The following is a 25,688-nucleotide window of genomic DNA, read 5'->3' as shown; positions in this document are numbered from 1 at the left end:
TCAAGGCTGATCATTGTTACTGGAGTCACAAAAAATATAGGCTGGCCTGGCCCCTGTGGGCACCCTCAGTGACTACGGCCCTGGGAATGTGTATCGCAAGAAAAAAAAACTGTGACTGAATAAACCTGAAATCTGAGACATTTCCGAGCAGCTGTCACAATTTCTGTCGCATGCCAATTATGTGTTTTTTTTGCGTTGGATGAGATTATGTATGTCTTTCATATTTTTGGCTCCCCTGATTGGTCTGATGGTCAGTGACGCCCTCGTGGTATATTGCATATAAGGAATTTCTCGCATGCTGGTAATGAGACGCTTAGAAGCAGGTGGTGCCTCTGGGACATCTTCACAGGTACTGAACAATGTGTCTTTACTTCTCTGTGCCTCGGATTTGAACTTGCAGGGACCATCCAAGCGATAAAAGGGATGCACCGGGCTAGAGAGGCGAGCTCTGTGTGTCTGAATAGTTCTCTTGATATGCTCTGAGCAAAGGGAACCCACAATGTACATGGCTCCGCGAAATTGCGGGCATTAATGTACTCAGGGAGGGGGCGTGGAACTTTAGGTAAAGCCATTCGAGGAAATAGAGAGAACTCCGTAAGGGGAAAGACTTTCTTTTTGCACAGTTCTTTGTTTTTTTCCTCATAAAAATTGCATCGATCGAGGAGGGCACGCTGGTGCTTGAAAAGATAATTTAGTTGGAGAAATGTCCATATTATTAGACTTACGCCAATGGCACCGATAATATAATATAAGAAATGTATGCCTGTTTCTAGGGTGGCTCGGGGTGTTAAATGTGTGTCCCTGAGAGGTCATGAGTTTGAGTTTATTTTTTTTATTTATTTAGTGCATTTTTATAAAGCGCGGACATTACCCAAAGGTGTCAGAGCGCTGTACAATAGAGCTAGTTACGTTACAAGAGAAAAGTGGTACAGAATATAACATTACACAGACTAAAAATGAAGGGTACACAAACACAAAATCCAACACAGTACACAGGGGAGAGGAATGTACAGGAAAAAATACAAATTTGAGTCCCCATAAGACCAACTCATCCTTTTGAACTCTGTAAATTGAGTACCGTTAAATTAGGTAATAGTAACACGGGCTATTTACGGTGTTAAGAGAAGGCAGAGGTGCGGAATGTAGTGCCATATAATCAATAGCTATTAATAATATACTGGTGATGTTCGATTAACACCAGTACTTTTCATGTGGAGGAGCATTTCCAGTGAAATAAGTTGTATCTGGTAAGTTAGCAGGAGTTCTGCTAGTTGGAATTTGCCTTTCAGAATCTTTGAAATATCTTTTAACATTGGAGTCTTCATATTATACACCAGTCTTCGGCAAGGACAGCGGTTCTGTACTACCATAGAATCTGTGAAGATTTATTTTGACATTGGGATGCGTTCCCTGTAATCTGGATAGGTTGGGAGACCCAGCACCGTCTGTGCTGTCAGCATCCTTCGGGGACAGGGACGTCACGTCATTGTAGGGATGCTACAATTATACTCCTCAGCCACACCTTACACTACTCACTCATACGTTTCCCTTCAGGGGAGGCTGTGGTTCTCTGTGCTGCCCCTGGTCTTGCCCCGTTCTTGGGGAACCACCTCCCTTAAACCGTCACAGGACGGTCGGTTTTACTTGCAAGGCCGGTGCAATATGAAGCTTTTATTGAAGTATGTAAAGGAGGTGGTTTTATTTGAGGTCCACTCCTTTATAAAATCATTACATAGACCATGCCATCATATGCCCAATCTAATAAAAAAAACCCTTGCAAAATGACTAAATAACGTTCAAAGTACGAAGAATTGGGAATATTGAAAGTTAACAGGAGAAGCCGGCAGCAAAGGAAGGAGACTGTAAGGGGAGAATAATATTATATTATGAAATAAATGATGATACTGCTTGCATTTGGGAAGGAGGACTGACCCCACTTACAATACCTCGTAGCAAAAGGACAGCCCTTCGGACCTGGAGACCAGTGGCCAGATCATGAAACATGTTTGACTGACTCAAATTCCTTGCAGATAAATAGGGAAGTGTTTTGCCGAAGGTCCATCACATTATGAAAGCAGATTTGTGTGGTGGAAATGTGTGACAAGAATACTTGTGCATATGCGCGTGTGCATTTTGTTGTGGTGGTGATGTATTGTTGTTGTGATGTGTTGTTTTGCTATCTTATTTCAATCTGATATTGTCGTGTTCCGCTGTAGGTTTGTATTGGGTTCTGTACTGGTTTGCCCTGCTATGTTTTATGTTCTTAGTTTGTTTTGTGTTATTGTGGTATGTTCACGTGTGCGCTGTAACTGCTTGAGACAGGTCCATAAGTGCTGCTACAGTTCCCCCAAAAAACAGAATATTCCTTTAAAGTTCCACTCAGTGCTTGATTTGTAAAATAATTCGTTCCAGGACCCAAAGTTTTCCTCAGGAGCCTGTGAGCAGCACTAATGCATATCGGTTTGCAGAATACCAAGAATGCGTAGTCTTGATTCCACCTCATTCCTCATTATTCCACCCCCAGACACGTCATGCCCCTTTACCTCACTCTTGCAGGTACTTGTTTTCTCCATTTGTCACGAGTTTTTCATCTCTCTCTTCCTCTTTCTTTTCCCATTGTGTGTTTTTCCCTCTCTTGTTCTTGGTCGAAGTCTGATGAGGAAATGAAGTGCCAGTCCCCAAATTAAGCACTGGCTCCACTGACAAACAACAGTTTTTCATGTTGTAAGGTGACAAAATGCTGTCACTCCAGATATTTTACTATTTATTACACTAGACAGCCACAAATGTGGTAGAGCCAGTGTGTGAAAGTGATTCTTTCAGCGCGCACTGTGTGTGCTTCAGGGCCTTGCTTGCAGCACTTTACTGAGTGTTGCTCAATACAGGCATGTCACTACTCCCCTTGCTAAATTGCCATTACACCTGACGAACAGAATGACTGTGTTATTCAGTGTGAATTATGCATAAAACGCAATCTCATGAAACATGATCACATCCTCTACTGATGTGTATAAAGTGTTACTTGGTTAAGCTTTCCAGATTGAAAACCGAAATAAAAAAAGCGATTCACTGCAGATGCTCTTGGTAAGACTTTAAAGACATTTTATGGTAAATCTAGCAGGCGTGAAAGTAAAAACTCCTGCAGGAACTGACCTCTGTTGATATGTATAGGACGTCCAGTCGAGGTAATTAATTCTAAACACTATTTCTATTAGTAATGAGTTCTGTTGAATTGTGAATAACTGGATTGTAAATCCAGCAATTCACTGCTGTCTGAGTGCCAGTGGGTGAGAGAACGTTTCACCCACTGTTGCTAATCATAAGGGAATTCCAGACTGGTCTGGATGAGCATCACTGGAGAGCAGAGAGTCCAGCATAGGGATTGAGGGAGGTGGGAAAAGCACACAGAGTTGTGGGGGTGAGTGGCCGGAGGCCAGATGTTTATTGGGCACCCATTTTCTTGACTTGGTGGTAAAAAATCAGGCTATAATTTAGGGGCACTCAGCCCCAGTGATACTGCACCTCCTGACCTATTGGAATCTATGCCCCTGACCCTCTATACAATGCTGGGCTTCCGCTAGCTTACGTGATTTCCTTTTTTTCCCTTTGGTTACACCAACTGTGTATGTATCCCTCGGAGAAAGTTGATCAGGATAATAGATTATCCCAAGCAGATAAGGATCTTGTAATGAAATGTAATGTGAATCTCCTAATTTCAAGTACATGGCACTGTCACATCGCATGCCAGTCTGTCAAATAATATTTAATAGTGAACACCATATAAGATACATACAGTTCATCAAGGAAGCGAAAGTCATGTAAAAAGTTAAAAATCCAATAAAATAAATGCTTAAAGATCATCTTTGAAAAATATTATAATCCAAAAATACCATATAGGAAGTTAAAACATACATCATCATGGAATTGCCAGGGATGCACAAAATACACGATATGGCAGTCAACCCCTTCTTTTTTTGATCCGCATTGCACTTGTTGAAAACTTTGCGACGTTAAAACAGACATATTCGTTGTGTATCATTTGTAGGGAGATTAAGGTGTGTTTGGCTTGAGTAAATTGCCTTCCTATTAATAGAGGTAAAATAAATTGACAGCGGGGGATAGTATCTTGGCCAAAAAAATTGTCGCAGCAACATGGGGCCAGATTCTCGACTTTGTTCCAGCCTTCAGGATCCACCAAAAGCCAGTGCAAGAAATCTAACCTGAATCATGTCAACAGAAAACGATGTTGGGAATTAGTAACAAAAGTGAGATGGGGTTCAGTAAGCCCACAGGTAGAAATCATAACTTATGCATGAACTGAGGGCTTAATTATCTCCTTACTCTTCTTTGAGGCCTGAGCTCTTGCACAAAAATGTTCTTTTTTAATCCAAGATCAAATCACCTCTCACGATACTTTAGGGATGATCATACAAATCTGGATGATCCAGTCCCCCACAGATAAGTCTAATGTAGTTCAGCCATTGAATTAGTTTAACTTTGTCTAAATGCATGCAGTTCCTCAAGATTACCCTATTTAACTCCAAATCAGGGTTAGATCAGATGGAGATCCATCTTAACAAAGGGCAGACTAACAACAAGTGAGAGATATAGCTCACGCCTAGTTCCTCATGAACCACAAAAGAGGCTGTAGATTGGGGCACGGCAAAAAGGCGTCTCAGGAATTTGTTCTCAATAGCCTGGATTTCAGGGACCATTTTATAGCCCCAAATGTCACTGCCATATAAGGCTAGGGCAATACATTTCGATTGATAAATTTGAACAAAAGCCTTGATGGGTTTTGCCCCCAACTGACATGAAAAGTCAAACACTCATGCCACCACCCTAGCCATTGTATTCCTTTTGGCCTTTATGAGAGGAGTCCAAGTACCTTTATCATTGAAAATAACCCCCAAATAAGGGGATACATTAAACCTTGAGATCCCAGCCCCCACCAAGGTGTAGGCTCTCCACTCCTTGCGGCCCCATTTCCCACCACCATAGTGTAAAGTTTGATAAAGTTGGTACATAGATCTAACGTGCTCATAAAAAGAACAAAAATGGTTACCATATTTTGGAGCCCAACCGCAGTCCACATAGCATGCATAAAGCGAACAGTTCTCACATGTTATTTGTGCAAAAAGAAAAGAAAAACTATACAACTTTGCCGACCCCTAGTTTCTATTAAGGAATAGCATTCGAATTGAGTGTATTGGGTTTTCTCAATCCAATTAATATGTCAACAATTTGATCCTAATTGAAAGGTTTTGGATGAGGTGGAGCCCAATTTAGTTAGAAAGATGTATCTATAGTTTAGACATGGGACATTACCCTTCCGTGCTTTCTCTCATAGATGGGCATCTTCTCTAAGTGGAGGCAACGTGGTATGTCCAACATGTGATAGGTCCCATGAAACTGTGGCACACATTATGTTCTTTTGCACAAGGTACAGATTGGTCAGGTCAAAATGGATTATAACTATCTGTAGGAATATGGGGTTAGCCCAGCATACGGAGGCTTTGGGAATGCTATAAACTGATCCAATCCAACATATTGTATTCACAGTGTCAAAATTCTACTTTTCAATATGGTGTATTAGGAAGAAGTTTATTTTAACCGATTCAGTTGACCACAATGCATAGGACTGCAAAAGGTATCATCCGACAAAAGACACTCGCACTTTTAGATTCTTTTTTTTTTTTTTTTTTCCAAAACCTTTATTGTACCATCAAAGTGTACACTGCTATTCAGCCAACAACCCGGAGGCAGGCAGCTTGTTTTCGCAGCATCCCGCCGCTAATGCGGATCAATTGCATACACTTGAGCAAAGTTCCAACAGCATGTTTTAAAAACTGAACAATCAACAATAACAGCTGTAAGCGAGATTCGGAGAAGAGCGACCAACGTCCTGGACACGGACTCTTGCAGTTATCACCCAGCGACCATATATTACCATGTCTACGCGGTCACGAGATCTCCCGTACACAGAAATCACAGTCCAACCATCAGGACACTCACGTCATTTCCCCCCCACCCGCGCCTTTCCGCCCAGGCAACGTCGCGCGGGGGGCAATAGTGCCCTCCCCTCACGCCAGCCCCACGCCGCAGCCCCACTCCAGCCGTGCTACAATGCCATGCATCCAACAGACCACCTCAGTCACTGTCATTCACCTCTGCCCCTGCCAGCCAGTCCACCAGCGGCTGCCATATGTCCGCAGGCCTTGAACGCTGCGGCATCTGATCCCAGTAGGCAGTCAAGTGCTCCTTACAGTACACCGCTGATCCCACCCAGCCGGATGCTTTCGGCGGAGCTTTTTTCTTCCAGTGTATCGCTATTTGTCGCTTAGCGAGCAATAAGAGAAGGGCCACTAACTTACGCGATGCACTAGGTACATTCATCACAAATCCCAGGAGGGCCACAAGCGGGTCCGGGTCGATAGCTATTCCCACTATCTTCCCTATGGTAGTGAAGACTGTTTCCCAAAAGCCATATACCGGTCCACACACCCATGCAAGGTGGTAGAACGTAGCCTCTCTCTCGCCACATCTCCAACAATTCGCATCAGCCTGTAAACCCATTTTAAAGAGTTGTATGGGTGTACGATACGTCCTGTGTAAATAATTAAAGTGTATCAGCCTCAGTCTATAATTAGGAGACAAGTTTTCAAGATGGGTGCAGCAAAACCTCCACTGTTTCTCTGTGATAGTAATGCCTGCCTCCACCTCCCACAGTGACCTTGAATCCACATGCGCAACAGGTGTTGCGGTTTGTGTAGCCCTATATATTCGCGTTATCAGTTTGCGCGAGGAGTTGTTCGAGAGTATGTCTTCCAGAGCAGCCAGCGTCGGTGGAGCCTTTGGGAACATAGGATATCTGTGTTTACAAGCCGCCCTCAGCTGATAGTATAGTAGCAGTTCTGATGCCGTCTGCGCAGACGCTGCGACCATATTCTGCACAGTAAGAAACGTATCGTCTGGATATAAGTCACCCGCTACCTTCAGGCCGCAGTCACGCGCCCGTTGCACCACCGCCGCGTCTGTCAGCGGTCCCAGCAACGGATTGCCCTCCAACGGCATACTTGGGGCGTATAAGGCAGATATGCCCGCTCGCTTCGCACTGTTCGACCAAGCCCAACGTACCATCTCTACGGTGTCAATGTCTTCCTGGGACCGTTTGTATTTCTGGTAAACCGCCATCTTGAGGGGGCAAGGTGCCGCCACGTCTGTCTCTATTGCCACGTGGGGCCGGTAGGGGATCGGATGTTGCCAGTAGTGTAGGTATTGGGCCTGTGCACTATATGGATACAGCTCAAAGTCCGGGGCTGCTAGGTCCCCTTGATGGAAGGGAAGTGTAAGGAGGCTCCAGGCCACCCTGGGCTGCCTACCCGCCCACACCAGTTCAATCACGGCTGAGCGAAGTCGGCGAAAGAACGCCATCGTTAACGGCAAGGGGATGTTCACGAACAGATAAAGAAACTTAGGCACCACAACCATTTTTACAATAGCTATACGGCCCGTCAACGACAATGGCAGCGTTTTCCATCTCTTTACTTTGCTTTCTAACCATTCCATGGCCACACCAAAATTAGCCAGTCCTATCTCGTGAGTAGTGCGGCTTATATTTATACCTAAATACTTGACCTCGTCCGTAACCCAATCTATTGGGAATTCAGTGTGGCATGTAGTTGTGCCATCCGTCAGTGGCAGCATTACCGACTTTGACCAGTTTATATCTATGCCAGTGAGGCCGCTGTAGCGCACCATTTCTCGCATCAGCGGGTCAAAATTCTCCGATGGGTCCATCATGTATATGGTGATGTCGTCGGCATACATAGATATGAGCAGCCCGCGCGACGTGAAACCAATGCTACGCTGAGCATGGTGTTGTCTCATGCGAGCCGCTAGTGGTTCCGTCGCGATAGCGAATAGTAACGGTGACAGTGGGCACCCCTGCCTGGTCCCTCTTGTGATGGGTATATGAGCAGACGTCTGTCCATTCACCCGTACCCTGGCCGTCGGATTGTTATAAAGTATGCCGATGCTCCTGGCAAAGAGCGGGCTGAATCCCATTCGAGTGAAGAGTGTCATTAGGAATTTCCACTCCAGAGAATCGAATGCCTTGGTCGCATCCAACAATGCAGCTGCAGCCTGTACCTTGGGATCCAGGTAGTGCAGGAGCCCAAACAGCACTCTTAAGTTATGCGAAGTTGACCTCCCCATCACAAAACCCGACTGGTCGGATAGCGCTATTTGTGGCATCATGTATTTTAAGCGGCCCGCAAGCAACTTTGCGTAGATTTTGGCATCGAGGTTTATTAGTGAAAGTGGGCGATAGGAGTCTGGGCTAGTGGGGTCTTTTCCAGGTTTAAGCAGGGTGATTATCATAGCTTCACGCAGCGACTGTGGGAGTACGCCGTTTTCTACTGCCTCCTCGAACACACTGTGTAGTCTCGGGACCAGGATATCTGCATATTCTTTATAGAAGGCCGCCGTCAAGCCATCAGGGCCCGGTGCTTTGCCAAGTGGCAAACTAGCTATTGTTGCTCTTATGTCTTCTCGCGTAAACGGTAAGTCCATATACTGTCTGGCACTATCATTGAACCATGCTAGAGCTATGGTGTCCAGGTATTCGTTTAGCACCTGGTCTGCCGGTATCACCCTGGAAGTATATAACTCGCTATAGTAGTCCGTCATAGCTTCAAGTATGGCTCGTGGCTCCCTTACCAGTTCACCCTCTACATCCCTCAATTCCAGAATATAATCCGTCCCTCGTGGCGCTCGCAGCATGGCTGCCAGTGTGCGTCCAGCGCGGTCTCCCTCTCCGTATCGTCTGGCCTGACTGTCTTTAGACAAATATGCCACTTCTCTGTCCGCCTCCTCCTGATACTGATTAAGTTTCGATCGAAAGTCCGCACGTATTCTGTCAGTTGGGGCGCCTATCAATGCAGACTCGATTTCAGCAAGCTCTGTTTCTAGTTTGCGCAAGGAATCTCTGATGGATCTTAGCACTCCTGTTTTGAGCGACATGCAGTAACCCCTAGTCACCACCTTACAAGCCTCCCAGAGCGTGCCTGGCGAGTCCACCGTGCCCTCATTAATCTCGAAGTACTCCTCTAGCTTGTCACGCAGTGCCTGCTGAAATACCTGGTCGCACAGCGCCCGGGAGGGGAACCTCCAACTAAACGGTTGGATGTACTGTGACGGTGTGGACATTGTCAAGTATACCGGGGCGTGATCAGACAATGACCTCGGCAAGTGTGTCACCTCCAGCACCAAAGTGTGTAAGTCTCTAGATAGCAACCAGTAGTCCAGCCTGGACCAAGTAGCCCTATGCATTGTGAGGCAGGTACCCGCGCAAAGCTCGGGGTGCAGATTCCTCCAGGAATCCACCAGTTCCGCCTCCCGCATGATATCGCCCAGCGCTTCCGATGCCCTGGGGTGATGTTCTCTGGCTGTGCCCTGCCTATCCATAGTGTCTGAAAGTACGACATTGTAATCTCCCCCCCACATAATCGCAGCCGGGCCACAGGCCTGCAACTTATGCCATAGTTCACAGTAGAAGTCTGGGCTATCATCATTCGGGCCATAAACGTTCACAAGCACCATTCTCATACCGCACAGCGTCCCCACTAGCATAATGTATCTGCCTCCAGTATCCCTAATTTCCTAATGTGTTTTCCATTGAAGACCCCTTCTAATCAGTACCGCCACCCCTCTGGAGTAGTTAGAGTAAGAAGCATGTACTATCTCCCCCCATCTATTGTGTCGGAGCAGTTGTACGGCATTTGCAGTCAAATGGGTCTCCATCAGGAGGCAGATGTCTATGTCTTTTCTAAGTAAGAAGGCCTGCACCAGCCTGGCTTTACGTCTGTCATTCATACCCCGTACATTCCAGGTAAGACATTTAATTTGCTTCACGGCAGCAGTGGTATGAAAAGCCCTTGTGCAAACAGCACGCCAGCGCCGCGCAACTCACCTCGCATCCACCCCCATACGCACAGCGCAACATGTCGTAACGGCCCAGCGGGCCACCGTGTATAAAAGCGGCCATGGCACCGTGAGCAATGGTGTTGTCGACAGGGTGTTACTTAGTGTACAGTATTCGGTTCAACGCAAGTTCTCGCTTCATCCAACCTCTCGCCACCAGCCAAACGATCAACAACAAAACCCCCCAAACGTAAAGTGTAATCCCCACCCGCTCCAACCCCACAATTAGGTTGTGCAATTTCCCCCCAGGTCACCCTCCCAGCCACAGGAACTTTAGCTAAAGTCATGAACAGTAACCAATGATTGGGAATCATCCCCTGGGGTCGCAAGTTAGCCACCTACTATCCCCGTACTCTTGACAGGGTGATCGAGCGCTGGCTCAGCGTGTCAGCTCGAGGACCACCCGTACCCCAAATCCCGCATATTCACTCACCCCTCCTGCCACAGTCAGTTGGCCCCCAATGTTCCGAGCAGGCATACGACCCTGACCCGGTCAAGACAGGTAATCCATAGTACAATGTCAAGTACTGAACACCCGCAGTCATTCAACGTCACTTAGCCTGTCCCCCAGTTCCGGTCCCTCCGAATGCGGGTGGTTCTTTTGATCTTTCGCCAGTTGTTTCGCATACTGCAGGGCCGCCTTTGCATCTAGAAAGAAAGATGGTTTCCCTGGGCCTTGCACTCTGAGCTTCGCAGGGTATATTAGGGAATATTTCGTACCCGTTTGTTGGAAGATTTTTTTCGCTGGCAGGACTTCTCTGCGAGCAGCCTGTACTTGCAAGGTAAAGTCCGGGTATATGGCGATGTGGTTGCCTTTATGTTGAACATCTTGCATGTCTCTCGCCATGCGCAATATCGTATCCCGGTCCCTGTAATTTAAGATGCGCGCAATAATGGGCCTAGGCGGTGCTCCCGGTTTAGGCTTCGGCCCCAGTGTCCTATGCGCCCTTTCAACGAGGAACATCTGTGACAAACCTGACCCAAAGAGGTCTCTCAGCATCTGCTCAACATATTGCTCCATGTTTGTGATGTCCGTTGTTTCAGCCACACCCGTGACGCGGACGTTGTTGCGCCTCGAGCGCGCTTCCAGGTCCTCATTCTTTTGTTGAATTAGCGCCAGAACCTTGTCCATGCCGCGCATTTTTTTGTCGAGGTCCGTGTGGCACTCTTCTGCGTCGGTCACTCGTGTTTCTAGCGCATCTATTCTACTTTCTTGTTTATCCATACGTGTCGTGATGTTGTCCATGCGCGCTGCCAGTGCGTCCATTTTGTTGTCGATGCCCTGCAAGCTCGCTTTTAGTTCTTGGAACATCGATTTAATGTCCGCTTCTTGAGAGCCACCCTGTTCCACCCGCGCAGCGTCAGCATCCCGGTGCTCCTGTTCCGCTGTTTTCTGTTTGGATTTATCAAAGGTGAGCCTTGGCTGCCTCGTGTCCGGTTTGCCCATTACTGTCTCCCTGCACAGACGTCTGAGAAGGTCAACAGTAGCTCAAGGCCCCCTCGTGTCACCAGACCCCTCACTCCGGGGGCCCACAGCAGACAGCAGTAAGGGCAGTCATCCCAATCAGCCAGTGGCCCTAGCACACCTGAGCCTGAGCAGGGCTGCGTGACATCAGGCTATTCCCGCTAGCACGGGTCAGCCGCAGCGTGGACTCCCGGGCATTGGCCACCCCTGCGCAGCAGCTCCATTTCCGCCCCGCCGCTCCACAGCTTGCCCACGGCAGCGCGCACGGCCCCAGGGCACTCTAGCACCGGACCGGGTGCAATGCAATATGGCGGTTCGCGCCTCGCGACCCAGGCGCCTCAAGTGGTTTAGACACGCCACCACGTGCAAAATCTTCTCCTCGCGAGGGGCCCGAGCACGGCCGCGCGGCGTCTCCGCCACAACCTCAGAGCGGCAATCTGCTGCAGTAGCTATCTCATCCGCCAATCTTTCCGCTGCGGGGCCCCAGAGTGCAGCCGGCAGTATCCCCACTGCTCCGACTAATATGGCCGCCCTCCGTCAGTTACCGCTAGGCCTGGCCCGAACGGCGCTGTTGCATAGGGGCCGTGTATATCCCGCTGGGATGGAGCTGTAATTTCCCCAGGGAGTTCGGGCACTGCGCTCTCGCAGGTCGCGGTTCAATAGCACTCACCGGCCCTCGGCGCAGGCCCTCACCGCTCGCCTCCTGGATATCGTCCAAAGCCTCGGTGCGCAGCATAGCGTAGAGTCCTCCTCGCACTCCGCCCCCACACAGGGCGACAACTGTCCGCGGCGCCGATCCCGCTGCCACTGTACAAGGGCTCCGCCGGCGGGGGTGCCCACTGATCAGGTCGCGGTCACAGGGCCAGGCAGAGCAGCAGTCCGTCTCACAGCAGCGCAGTGCACTCCCGGGCCCGGCCTCACGCGAGTCCCCGGCCACCACGAGTGCTCCAGGCCTCCTCGCCGCTCACTGCTCGTCCGTCCAATCTTCGCAGCGGCTCCAACCACAGGTACAGGAGTTTCGTCGGGCAGAGCGCAGTCGCTGTACGCACTACTGGGGTCGAGTGGTCCGAGTCCAGACACCTGGTTTGCCGATAAATGCCGGATTAATGAGCTCGATCGGCGGAGCTGCGGTTTCAGGCAGCCATTCCGCTCTGCAGCCAAGCCACGCCCCCCCTCGCACTTTTAGATTCAAGAACAAAAGCTTGATTCCAATATTTGGTCAGTAACGGTGGTCAAAATAGCACTTACATTGTTTGTCTAACTGAGAAAATGTATCTACAAAATCATTAATTATACATATAGATATTTATTTGAAATTATGTGAATTTAATAGACTTTTAATGTTTTAATGAATTAATATGAAGATAAATAATATTTTTATCTGATTTGTGGACTTTTATAATACTCTTTACTTTTAATGTCTTAATCTGTTCTATGTCTTTTATGGCGTTAAGCCAAAATAAAGATTTCTTAACAGTAACAGAAAGCTCTTGATTTTATTTAAACTTCACACGTTTATTGGAGTATTCTTATCTGCTCTATAGCACATTTTTACTTAACAGAGAAAGAGAACTCTTTTTAAAGCCACATTAGTTCAGAAAGGTCAGGTGTTTTTGAAAAGCATACCCTACAGACTGGAGAATGCAGATGACGCCTAGACAAGGCATTGCAGCTCTTTAGGCTTTTTTGCAGTTTTATGTAATATGAACAAGGCCTGAGTGCTACAGAGTGCACAAATTACACATTTTTGGGCAAGGGGAGGGGGGGGTGGAATTAGATGATTTACCCACAATATCAGGATGTTGCGTGGAAGTTAGGATTCAAACCTAGGGCCAGATGTACAAAGCTTTTTTTCATTTGCAAACATCTCAATTCGCAAAATCGGACTGTTTGCGAATTAAAACAGGCATTTTTCAATGTACAGAACCCCAATTTGCAATTTGGCAACCTATTACCGAATCGCAAAATGGGTTTGCAATTCGATATTAGGAAGGGGTGAGTTTAGGGCTACTTCAAATATGTCTTGACCCATTCGCAAATGGGAAGGTGTCCCCGAGGGACCCCTTCCTCTTTGTGAATGTTGGTAAACCCATTTTTAAGAGCGGGCAGTAGTCCAAAGGACCACTGCCGCTCTTAAAAAATGAAAAGAAAACTTTTCATTTTTCTTTTTGAAACACATTCCATTTTATTTTTTAAAGAAAATGGGATGCATTTCAAAAGAAAAATTGCTTCATTGAAAAGCAATCACAGACATGGTGGTCTGCTGACCCCAGCAGGCCACCACCCCAGTGATATTTGAAATTAACAATTTTTGGCAAACCGAGACCTACCACATTTATATTAATAAGGTAGGTGTATTTGCGATCCACTAGGAATCGCAAAGTGTGTCAAAGACACATTTGTATATTGGTGTTTGAGATTACCAAATAGCGAATAGCAAAAATTCACTTCTTGGTAATCGCAAACTATTGCCTACGTCCATCTGGCCCCTTAGTTCTAAGGCGGTAGCTCTATCCACTTGGTCACATCCCTACCTAAGGAGGAAAAATGCAAAAAAGCTAAGCATTGTAGAATCTACTCTCAAATCGGCATTTGTGAAACCTGGAAACAACCCTGGGGTATATTCACAAGAACGTGTGCTAAACATCACCAAAAAATGCTAACGCAACTTTACACATCGCAGCCCATCGCGGGAAAATAACCCCATGTTAACGTGGAATTCATAACACGGCGGTAGCATGCGACAGTCTGCCGAAAACGCAGCCAATGTCTGAGATAAAAACACAAAAAACAACACCAGAAAACTTGCGATGAGCCCATCCACGATGAAGAAAGCAGGGATAAGCACCGCCACGACCGCAAAACACACGGCAGGCGGGAATAGGCACAACAAAAGCCTGAAAAAGCAAAACAGACCAAACAGAAAACAACAGCCAACCACAATGGAGGCAACCCGAGCCAGCAGACAACCCCACCAAACAAATTGGCAACAAAACATTGTACATGGCAGGCCAACTTGGACAAGATGAATGCAGCCTGAGAGCGGAGGAGGACAGTGGCAGAAAACCAGAGCTCCAGCAATGATGCAAAAGGCACAAACAACGCCACCAAGGGTCTGGCGGTCCTCAGACCACCTGACTCGTAATTTGGCCTTGAGTATAGCTGGAGTGAAGGAACCTACATGCACTCAACACAGGCATCTATATTCTTCCTTCAGGTCATAAACATGCAGCAATAGGGGCTGACTCAGCCTTCCATCTTTCTGAGCTGAAAATGTCTTATTCTAATCATTTTATAATTCCTGCTTCAAGGATCAACCGGGATTTGCGGGCCAGCTTTCATAAATAAATGCCATTGCACTCACCTCAAATAAAATTATGTGCTAGTTGTACGCAAATTCAATATGTGAAAATGACAAACACAGTAACAGTTGGATATATTTCAAAACATATGTGGATTTGAAATTCTAAATAGCCATTCAGAATTCAGGATATTCAATTGCAATCTAGACATTTGGAAATGGACAATGCATTAGGTCAATCAGAATTAAAACATTTGGCTTTGGCTCTTCCATTTGGTCCTTCGGAATTCACACATTTGAATAACACATTTGAATTGTAGGTTAGAATGTCAGCATTTGGAGCCTGACATTTCTAGTGGCCGGTTGGCATGCATATATTTAGGTTTAGATGTTTTACTTATTTCTTATTTATGCAGTGTCCTCAACCTCAGAAGTGGACAACCGCATTGGAGCGTTTTGCAGAAGCACCTATTACATTACAGGTTAGATCATGCTTATCTTTTGTATGTGTTTATTTATTTCCTTATGTTGGAAAGTGATTTTGAATCTTGTTTTTTTCTGTTTGAGCATTTAACAGAGTGTTTGTGTTTTCGTTTTCACTCACCTCTTTTCCCACCCCATCAATCCCAGCCAAATCGCCTCACAATTGCCACAAGCTTAATGTAAAAAAAAACACGTACAAACAACACTTGCTAAACACATACACTACTGCAGTCCAAACAACAACAACAAAACACAACTACCTCTAGCGAAGGGGAGATCTATTGACTTTGTAAATGCTTGTGTTCTCTGCAGGCAGAGATTGTATGATATCCAGGAGGAACTATAGCACTCAAAGTTACTGTACAATACTCTTTCACCCAGGTCTTTATTAGACAATATATGGTATGCAGATATATTGCGGTAGATGCAGACCGACAAATTCTATCTAAGAATTTACTAAATTTGGCAGGTCCATATAATGGTTTAGATAGAAGTATAGTTTAGTTTAGAGTAAAAAAACATATAGATTTGTCATTAATTTTTCATATAGAAAGTCGGCAAAAAGTTGATTTGCTAGTTGATTTTCCAGCAAAACATATTTCCGGAGCGGTTTTCTCAAACAATTCCTTGCAAAAATATGGAAAATTCATTACAGATGTAGTTTTTACAGAATTTTCTGACAAGTGCGTAAACCCAGTCCTTCAATTTCCCACACCTCTGACATCAAACATCTGTTATGTTGTACATAAAATTCATGGTAATTACAACACAAGATTTTATTTTTTTAATAGTTCCTTATTGTGCCAATGTTATGAAAAATGATCTGTTCAGTGTGTTCAGTGTGCATGTAAAACACTTCTGAGTTGCAGTGATCTGGCTATGCAAGCACCATCACATTATGTTTTGTACTTTTCTCTTAAAGGATGAGGCATCTTTCTGTTTTCGTCTGGGTTCTATTGGTCATTGGCCAGTTCCAGAAATCAGAGTCACGATGTCAAGGTAAGGCTTTGAACCCACCTAGACTTATGTGTCTTTTTATTTGTCAGAATCTTATATTGTGCTCTATGTTACAGACAAACTCATTTTCAGTTCTCCAACTTATAGTTTTTCTTTTCCCATAATTTGTCTATATTAAGCATGCCCCTTGCCAACCTACAAAAAACTGAAAACCTGACATGAGACCAATTGGTTTCAGTCGAGGGCAAATGTGGAGGTCAAATGTCTGTGTATGTTAACCAATCACAGAACACCGGTTGAATAAGTTACCTGAGAAATGTGTTAATCCAGACCACTCAAGACATCAATGTAACATGTAATGTGTGTCCCGTCAAGAGTTTTTCATTAGAATCAATTTGCATCATAATACTTGTATATTACCGCTGAACTCCCCTCCTTGTTTTTCTTTGCTGCAGGCAGGGATTGTGTGATATCCAGGAGAAACTAGTTACTGTACAATCCTCTTTCAGACAGGTCTCCATTAGACAATATATGTTGTACAATTAGTCCAGATATGTTACGACACATGCTGACCAACAATTTCTATCAAAATATTTACTAAATTTGGTTGGTCCATATAATTGTTTAGAAGTATAGCTTAGTCCTGAATTAGTCATGGTAAAAAGAGAGCTGCAAACACCAGAATTCAACGTTGTGTGCTATAAATCCTATCAGAAGAAACCCTTTGAAAGGCACTCCTGGTTGTTCAATGTTGATCCTAGGTGATCTGTGTTGTGTGCTACTGCCATAGAACCCTCAACCATAGGTAAGCCATAACCTCCAAAGACACACCTGCAATAATGTCCAAGTAACACTTCCTAATCTACCACACTTTCATTTATGAAAGGAATCCAATTTGTAATCCCTTTATAAACTAATCTTTTTTATTGATGAGATATCTATTTTAAAATTCTAATCAATTCTAGAGTAAGCAAAATCTCAATTGATGATTGATCGCATGGCAACCATTGTGGTCAAAGGACACCCACCATCAAGCAGAGTCTACAGAACTGTTTCTTAAATTAGCCATATGTCTTTATTAAGTAGTTATATGTGTATATTTGTATGGTTGTAAGTGGGATCATTTTGACCTCAGTAATCTTGAAAGGAAGTATGCTGAATCTATGTAAAAGGTGTGCTAAGAAGCACAGCTGTAAAGCATTTTTCCCTCCTGCTTCCCTTCTAAGGGATTTACAATGAGACATATTGTGTTACTTAATGATGTACTTAAAATGGGATACACTGTGTTCCTTAATGATGACATATAAAGAGAACAAACATTTTATGATCATTCAAAAAACACGACATGTTCATTTTACTTTGAGTGGTGTACATTAGGCTACAAAAAACAAGCTATTTTTTCATTTTTCTTTTTCAATTTTGATACAAAATAAATCAAAATGAAAAAGAAGAGAAAAGAAAACCTGGAATCAATGCTGAATCTCTCAGGACTGGTGTACAAAGCGATGCGTTTAATATAGCACATGTATAAAGCCGAGCACAAGTATGGTCATTAGCATGAAAATAGACCAGATTATTTACATATTCATCCACAACATCACAGATTGAAGTTTTATGATGCAAAAAGCACAGTGGGCGTGAATTCCCATCGTGCAAGTTATTTGTATCGCTTCAGGACATCTCAAATGCCATCAATACTGCTTTGCGTAACCTTGCAAGGGACCCCTCACATTATTTGGTCGTGATTTACCTGCCATGAGTGTACTCTATGTTTCTATTGCATCACTACAGTACAATAAGGGGATGATTTATGGATTAACAAATGGAATACATTCCATCTGAGTGGTGGAGAACATTACCTCTACCCAGTGGTGCCTCAACAATTTTTAGAGTGGGGTTGCTGTCATCAGTGTTATACCACTGAACTCATAGCAGTTGAGAAAAATCCAAGCACTACGCAAAGAACAAGTGTAGCAAATGAGCCACGCCCATTTAGCAAGAGAGTGGCAAGGGCGTGGTATGTAGCTGGTGGTGCACTTTGGAGCAAAGTGTAGCAAATATATTATAATAGAATGGCGTGGCTGTGGACTTTCATTTATAGACAGCACATTTTCCTTTGAAAAAGGTAATTATATTTTCACAGACATAACTTTTTATTGATAAAACGGTATAACACCCAAACGACAATGTCTGGAAATCAGGTTTCATTGACTTATTATCATTTGCACATCACTAATTGTCTTGATTTGCTTTCATTGTGTTAAAAATCTTTGCATCCATCACACTTTAGAATTACAAAAACAGTGCTTCAGTTGTGCTTTCGTAACTGTTGGTATATTTTGAAATGTTTATACAATTTATTTACATGTATTTACATTTTATTTTGTTGGAGGAAACTGACGTACTACAGCCCTACCTTTCACACTCATCGTACTCCAGCAAGACTGCCACATAGTTCACTTTAAAAAATCATCTCACTTTGTAGTTAGAAAAACAAAATTATACACCAATCACCATGTTAAATGAATAAGCAGCAATTTCTGAAAAGACGGGCCTGACATTTGACCTCTGGCTTTGAAGGCTCGGCAAATGTAAGAGGGTAAAGAAAAAATGTCAAGGCATCTTTGTTGCACATGCATCTTCTGAACACAGCATGCTTATTTCTGGGGGTGCTTCAGCACCCACCGCACCCCTACTTCCAGTGCCCATGCCTTCACCACCCAGAAAGAGTACTGTCTGCCAAATGTAGAGGTGACGTTTGGGCCAGTGGTCATCTCTGTAAACGGAAGGGAACCACTGTCACAGGTTAAAGGTACAAAAAGATAGGTGAGCCTCCACTGTTGCTTTTAACAGCTATCCACCAAACTTTTAACCATTTTTGGGTTTCAAAACCAAAGTGTGAGGTAGTTTATTCTTGAGAAACAAAAAACAAAAGAGCCCCATACATTGGGAGTTTTCTCTAAGGTTGTAGGGTCATTATGTTTTTCTGTCCCTCACAGCCAGATTTATCTTGGAGGTGACAGACAGAAAAAAGAGACATCCCACCATCCCTTCTTTGGAGGGCAGGCAGTGTAATGCACCTGCTCTGAAGGCTCCTACTCTAGGGAGCTTTCAGTTGACGTTGCCAATGGAGTCTCTGCCAACAGAAAGGTTACAGCCCTTCACTTAAACATGTGGGCAGGCCAAGAGCTTGGAGGACAGGGTACTCCTTTAAGCTTTGTGGACAGGGTACTCCTTTACATCTGTGATGGAATATCCTGTCCACCAAACTGTAAATCAGGCGCTAAATCCTAAATCAATTTTTCAATTGATGGAGCTGGTTCTCAATCCCACTGGAAAGCTTCTGCCCTTTTTGGCCAACAACAAAGCTATGGTAGTACAATGCTTCACATGGACAGGCACTTCACTCAATAATCCTAACAGTGCAACAAATAGGGACAATGTGGCGCATAATCTACTCATTTGCCAGTTTAAATACTTAAACCTGAAAAAACCTTTATCTGAGAGCATTCCCATGCCATGACCTGCATTTCCAACAATAGTTTTGGAAATCTTGGGCACTCAGAATTTTCTAGTTATCCGTATGCCTTTAATTTTGCAGGGGTGTAATGAAACTCATATAAATAGCTACAGTGGAATAATCTGTGTGTTCTTCATGGAAACTTTTTTCATTTGGGAACAGCGATAGCTCCATTTTTGTCTGTGTGTCCTTTCCTGGTCTAACTCCTAGTGTTCTTTGCCTGAATTGGTTTTGCTAATCTAATGTGCGCTATCATGTTATTTAAATTGGAGATTATGGGCCTTATTTAGAATTTGACGGGAAATACTCTATCAGTTAGGTTGACAGAAAACATTACCGCTGCCATCCTGATAGACTACCCTTCTGCAAATTTAGAGATGACCCAACTGTCTTCTCGCTACATCATCACAGCAGTTCCTTTCAATGTATAAAAATGTTCATAAACAGGTGTCATCAATTTTCATGGCCATTGACCATACTTTTCCATAGTGTATGTTTTTCAGAAACAAACTCCGAAGTGGGAGTTTGTTTGTGAAAAGCAAAAAACTAAAGACCCCTACACCCTGGGGGGTTTATCTCAGGGTGTGAGGGTCATTATTTTTTTCTGTTACTTACTGCAAGGTTTTTCCTGATAGTGTGGGAAAAAATACATTACACTATCAGCCTTAAAAAGGCCAGTAGTGGAAATTGGCTTCCTTCAATGTCCCCTACTCCACCAGGCCATCTAAGGATGTTTTCTGTAGACGGAGCCAACAGGGGCTCCATCAATGGAACACTTAAGACCCACCCATCTCTAAATCATGTGGTTGAGCCTAGGGTTTACTCACAGGGTACTCTATACCCTTTTAAATGAAGTTTTAATTTACCAAACTCTAAATCAGGCCCAAGTGCCTAACTGGCATGGGAAGAGCCACATTTGTAAGTGCATTTAATGACTTTGGGTCAGCTGGAAATTATGGCTGTTGCTCAAGTGTTATATGGCATAACCTCAAATATAGAAAGACTTCTAATAATGTTATTCCTTATTTTTGTAAAGTCATCTAGGGTTATAAATGTCCTACCCTGACATGAGCAATGCAAAGTATCTCAGTTTTCGCCACGCCCCCTTGTGACCTTCAAGCAGGGATTGCTTAGTAAAGATAGTTCTGCAGAGTAGAGTGATTCAACACCTACGGTGGCTCTCAGTCGAAGTTATGCCCATACTCTGCAAGCTACCAATTTTATTTGTGGGACAGGATAAGGGATTTGTTTATCTACAATTGCATTCAGTTGTCTTGTATCTGTAATCTCAGATTCTATCTCACATGCTGCATCAAGGACATGTTGCTGTTTTGTGCGTGGGTGGCCCAAAAGTAAAACTCCATGTCCAGAACTGAGAATCTCAATCATCTTTTAATGACAGTGCTTCCCAGCTAAGACTTGGCTATTTTCCTGCCCAAACTACCTTTCTAAGAAAGGTGCACTGTGTGAAAAATGGTTTACTCAAGGGTCTCAGGATATTAGCAAGAAGATTTAGAAGTTTGAGAAATAATATATGATACTATAGCCATCTGACCACGAGGTCTTGTGCCCTGGACATTTCAGTGTCATAGTTGTCCCTCACAATTACCTCAAGATCTCAATGAATCTTAACTCTGAGGGACCACACCGAATCTTCTCTCCATTGTATTGGGAAATGTATTTTAGGTCATATTGAGGCTGGGGTTTATGTAAATAGGTCTGATCTACCACAATAAGTTTGCAGTCTCTGCCAAAATCAATTGATTTTCCTTGCTACAGAGTCAGTATTGTCTATTGGTTCCCTGATGCATATTAAAATATCATCTGTGTATGCAAGGAGACTAGGCAATTTCTTCAGTAAAATGTAAGCCCCTTATTTGTGTGATGCTCTCCAGGAACACACACCACAAGCTGCATTGTAATTACGAATAGATTGGAGGGGTCAAAAAGATTCATGGTCTGGTGCCGCTACAGGCTGCTATGGTCTCAGACATAGGGCTGGATTCACAAAGGCAATCTGAGGAAAAAGTCTAACTTTATGACTTTCGGTAAGAGGTAATTTACAAGTCGTATCTTTACGTCTGCAATCCGGCTGGAATCTCCAGCTTCAGCTGTACTCTCCACACCCGGGCGGTAATCTCTGCCTCAGGCCGTACTCTCCGGCTCGGGCCGGATGAAGTGTAATCAATGGGCCGGAATGCAATTTGTACAAAAAGGATCATTAGGAACATATGATAAATGGTAGAGGAGGTCATGAAAATCAGTATGGGCTGTGAAAAGGGTGTGGCCAGACATCATATCCCAGAAAAGTTTGCTACTTTGCATCATGGTACGTGCAGTGCAAAATGTGTGCTCCCCTCAGTGTTGACTGTAGTGTCAACACTACAGTCAACACTAAAGGGGAGTGCAACACAACGCTCTCCTTAGTTTCCACTGTAGTCATCATTCTGAAATGTGCCCATGCAAACTGTGCAACTGTGACATTGAACTGTATCTGAGCAGACGTTGCTGCAACCAAGACAAACTGTACCTGAGCGGACCATACCTCTATCCCAATCATGCATACTGTGGTGGATTCATGCTGCTGGAAGAAGATTCCCTCAAGGTGGCCTGTGACCATTGACCACCTAGCCCACAACCTCAACTCACTCAAAACCATTGCATAGCAAAAACACAGCATGCAGGTGGAGGGAAGGTGCCAGACACATGCCAAGGGTTCCTGCAGGCTGCACTACAAGAACAGATAGATCTCCACTACAATGAGATAAGTACAATTAGCAATACTAGAGTAACTTAGGGGCATATCAACAACAACCGGCGATAATTATCGCTAAGCGCACTTAGCGCTAGGATAATTATCGTCGGCTAGCATTGATTTTTATCGCTGAGATAGCGTGCTATTAGCAACGCTTATCTCAATAGCGATAAAAATCCTCACGCTAAGTGGCTAACGTGAGATTATCGCTGGAAACCCAGCGATAATCTCACGTTAGCTTGTTGATAGGGACAGACAAACTTAGCCATGATATCCTCCTTCCATAGGATATCATGGCTAAGTCAGAAAAATACCAGACGTAAAAAAGCAGCATTAACCACGGTTAGCGCTGCTTTTTTTGTCTCTAACAGGGTTAGCGATATTCTTGATAATAGGAGAAATGTCGCTTAGCGACATTTCTCCTATTATTTTACTCTGGAACGCCCCCTTTGCATCTCATTAGAGATGCAAGGGGAAGCGTAGAGTAAAAGGGTGCTAACATGCAAATTTGCAAGTTAGCACCCTGTTGTTGATAGGGCGCTAGTTTTATCTCTGCTTTTTTGGCTTTTAAAGCCAAAAAAGCAGAGATAATGCCCTTGTTGATATGCCCCTAAGTGCACAAATTCTAAAACTGCACCTGCACTTGCTACCTGCCCATGGCTACCTACTTCCGAGTGCAGTTGCTCTTGTTCAGTGAAATGTTAAAATCTGTAGTCTGTGGTATTGAGTTTCTTTGTGCATAAAAGTGCATTTTTTTAAAAATGACAAGCACTAGGCCGGGCAATCTGTTATTACACTGCTGGATGATTATTTAGTTCTGAGCTTGAAGCATCTTCACACTATCTCCCCGAGAAGTTTGTGACTGCTTGCAAGTCCCAAAGCTGAAGGTGTTTTAATTGTCAGTGTTTGCAGAGCCGAATGGAGGCAGGCACCTTTCCCATCTAGCTGTCACATACTTTGCTAATGTTTCATTTCACATCAGTTGTTGCCCAAAATTCAGTAATCTCCCAATGTCTCTTGCCTATGTGAAGCAGTATATTCTTCTTCTCATTTTTTGATGTCTTTTTCTAATGTATTTAGTGATGGATTGGCTTACATTTTCCTGCTTGCCTAAAAATATATGTTCCCTTAATATATGTTTAAGGGCCTCCCATGCTTTCAACAACACACCTTTTGAGTTTGAAATAATCACCAATGGATTGAATCAGCACTGCTCTAAACACTCTGCTCAACAGCTCTGACAAGGGGAATTTCCATGACCTAGAGCTAGTGGTGGAGGCATGGAATGTAATTGTTACATTTACAAAGGAGTGACACCATAGTGTTCAAGACGGCATTCCAATTTCAGATATCCAAGTACAGGCATCTTTCTGAAAGATTCAATAATCAATTTGTGATTCTGCATCATGACATATAAATAGTAAGCGTAGCTTTGTGAGCATGAGTGTCAATGGTTCCATCCATCTATGGGGCCAGATTTTTGCATTATTCTATGAATTGTTCATGAATTGCTCATTTTACTGCTGAGTGTGGGCTTCCCGTGTCAGCGGATGTATCTAGTGATGGTTCCAGGACAACGTTCAGGCCTCACTACATAGAAAGGAACGGACGTTAATGTTCATGCAGAAGGATATCACTCTGTTCACATGAGTTAATCATTGTCACATGCATGTTGGCTAGTATCTACCTTCTGTGCCTGATATCATATACAAATTCCTGTTACTTCTTTATACAAATATCCACTCTCCTATAATATGTCATTTGAAACAAAGAACAATATCCACAAATGTGCCTGCTGTTCTGTGAGTGAGTTTCCTGAAAGAAGACCACCCAATCTCATGCCTATCTATGAATTTCCACAACCATCTTACCTTTCTAGGATTAGTGAGGCCCCCTGATGTTTCATGTGAGTAAGCAAAATGTGGCAGCATGGTTCTATTGAATTTGCTTTTAAGGGACAATCTCTGAGTTCACTTCCCTCACTGCACTGTTTTTCATAATTAGCATTCACTCTTTCTGTTGAATATTTTGCTTCATCAAAGCATTACCCCCAACACTGAACTTCCCAATTGTCAGCAGATTACCCATATTCAGAAAAAAACAAACTAAACATCCATAAACAAAAAGAAGAAACTTCATGTCCTGAAGGCATGCAGTAACTGAACAAACAATACAGCACATTACATGCAATGGCAGACCGTCAGTACCAGCAGACCCGAGCCCAGGCACCACCTTCAATTGTATGCTCATTTTATCACATCTTCCCATATCAATCAGTACATATTCTCTTATCTATATCTGGAAGCTATTTGATCTCATACAGTGCTTTTATAAGCTAAGAACTATTTTTTAAATCTCCAAATAGAGCATTTCGCTAGGTGGGATTAGATTTCTATTGATCACACTCTGGTACATTGAGCTGCCATGCCATGGTGTTGGAGCCTTCAAGTGCCCACAACATCCGATCATTTTGTCAACCAAACATTATTTTGATATCACTGCTGACTATGTATTCCCCACAACCACCTGCTTATCAATGTTATCCTAAAGCCATGATTAACACCTAAGGTGTTGGAGGTCTCTTTATGTGGTCTGTTACTTCCATGGCCAATGTCATCTTTTTTAATGGACAGAAACATGTTAAGCTTCTGTCACCAAGGATGCTGAGGGTGTCACTCACTCCTTCCACCATAGCCGTGGACACCCAGGCCTCCACAACACACTACATGGGACCCCGAGGGCACTACTCAGGTACAGTGTGAGCCTCCTGGTGACTTTCTGGTTACCTTCTGTTCTATGGACCTGACAGTTAGTATACCACCAGTGGAGTGCACGGGTCCTGAGAGGGTGTAAAACTTCCTTGAAGGCTAATATCCTGTGCAGACACTTTATGGCTGGTAATCTCCAGAGAGCTGTTTTTTAGCAGTAACAGTCCTCTGAGCAAAGCAGACCTTTACGCTTTGCAGATTCTTTTCTGACCCGCGTGATCTGCAGAGGGAATCTTCCCAAAGTTGTTTTAATCACCAATCAATTTTTTCTCAGTGCTTTTGACCATTTTGCGATGTTGGTGCTAACATTTTCCTTACTTAATGCAATTGGATATCTTTTATTTCTTCCTTGGTCATTTTTTTAATCTGAAAGAGTTATGACCCGTTAATATACTGGCTTTCAATAAGAAATGTCCTTTGCTAATACTTATAGATCCAACATAAGAAGGTATAAG

General features: G+C 44.0%; 1 protein-coding gene across 1 annotated transcript in view; it reads left to right on the top strand.

Moving 5' to 3' along the window:
* Positions 1-322: 322 nt before the first annotated feature.
* The window catches only part of LOC146809305 (lactoperoxidase-like), a 193,112-nt gene continuing 167,746 nt past the window's right edge, over positions 323-25,688 (top strand). The window contains exons 1-3 of the mRNA XM_085614335.1: positions 323-349; positions 15,167-15,232; positions 16,156-16,232. Of these exons, the coding sequence (XP_085470461.1) occupies positions 16,157-16,232 (76 nt within the window). The 5' untranslated portion in view covers positions 323-349; positions 15,167-15,232; position 16,156. The remainder of the gene's footprint in view (positions 350-15,166; positions 15,233-16,155; positions 16,233-25,688) is intronic.

The sequence above is a fragment of the Triturus cristatus genome, chromosome 7 (genome assembly GCF_964204655.1).
Source record: "Triturus cristatus chromosome 7, aTriCri1.1, whole genome shotgun sequence".
Lineage (NCBI taxonomy): Eukaryota > Metazoa > Chordata > Amphibia > Caudata > Salamandridae > Triturus > Triturus cristatus.
Note: the sequence above shows the minus strand (reverse complement) of the source record. Positions and strands in the feature narration are given on the sequence as shown.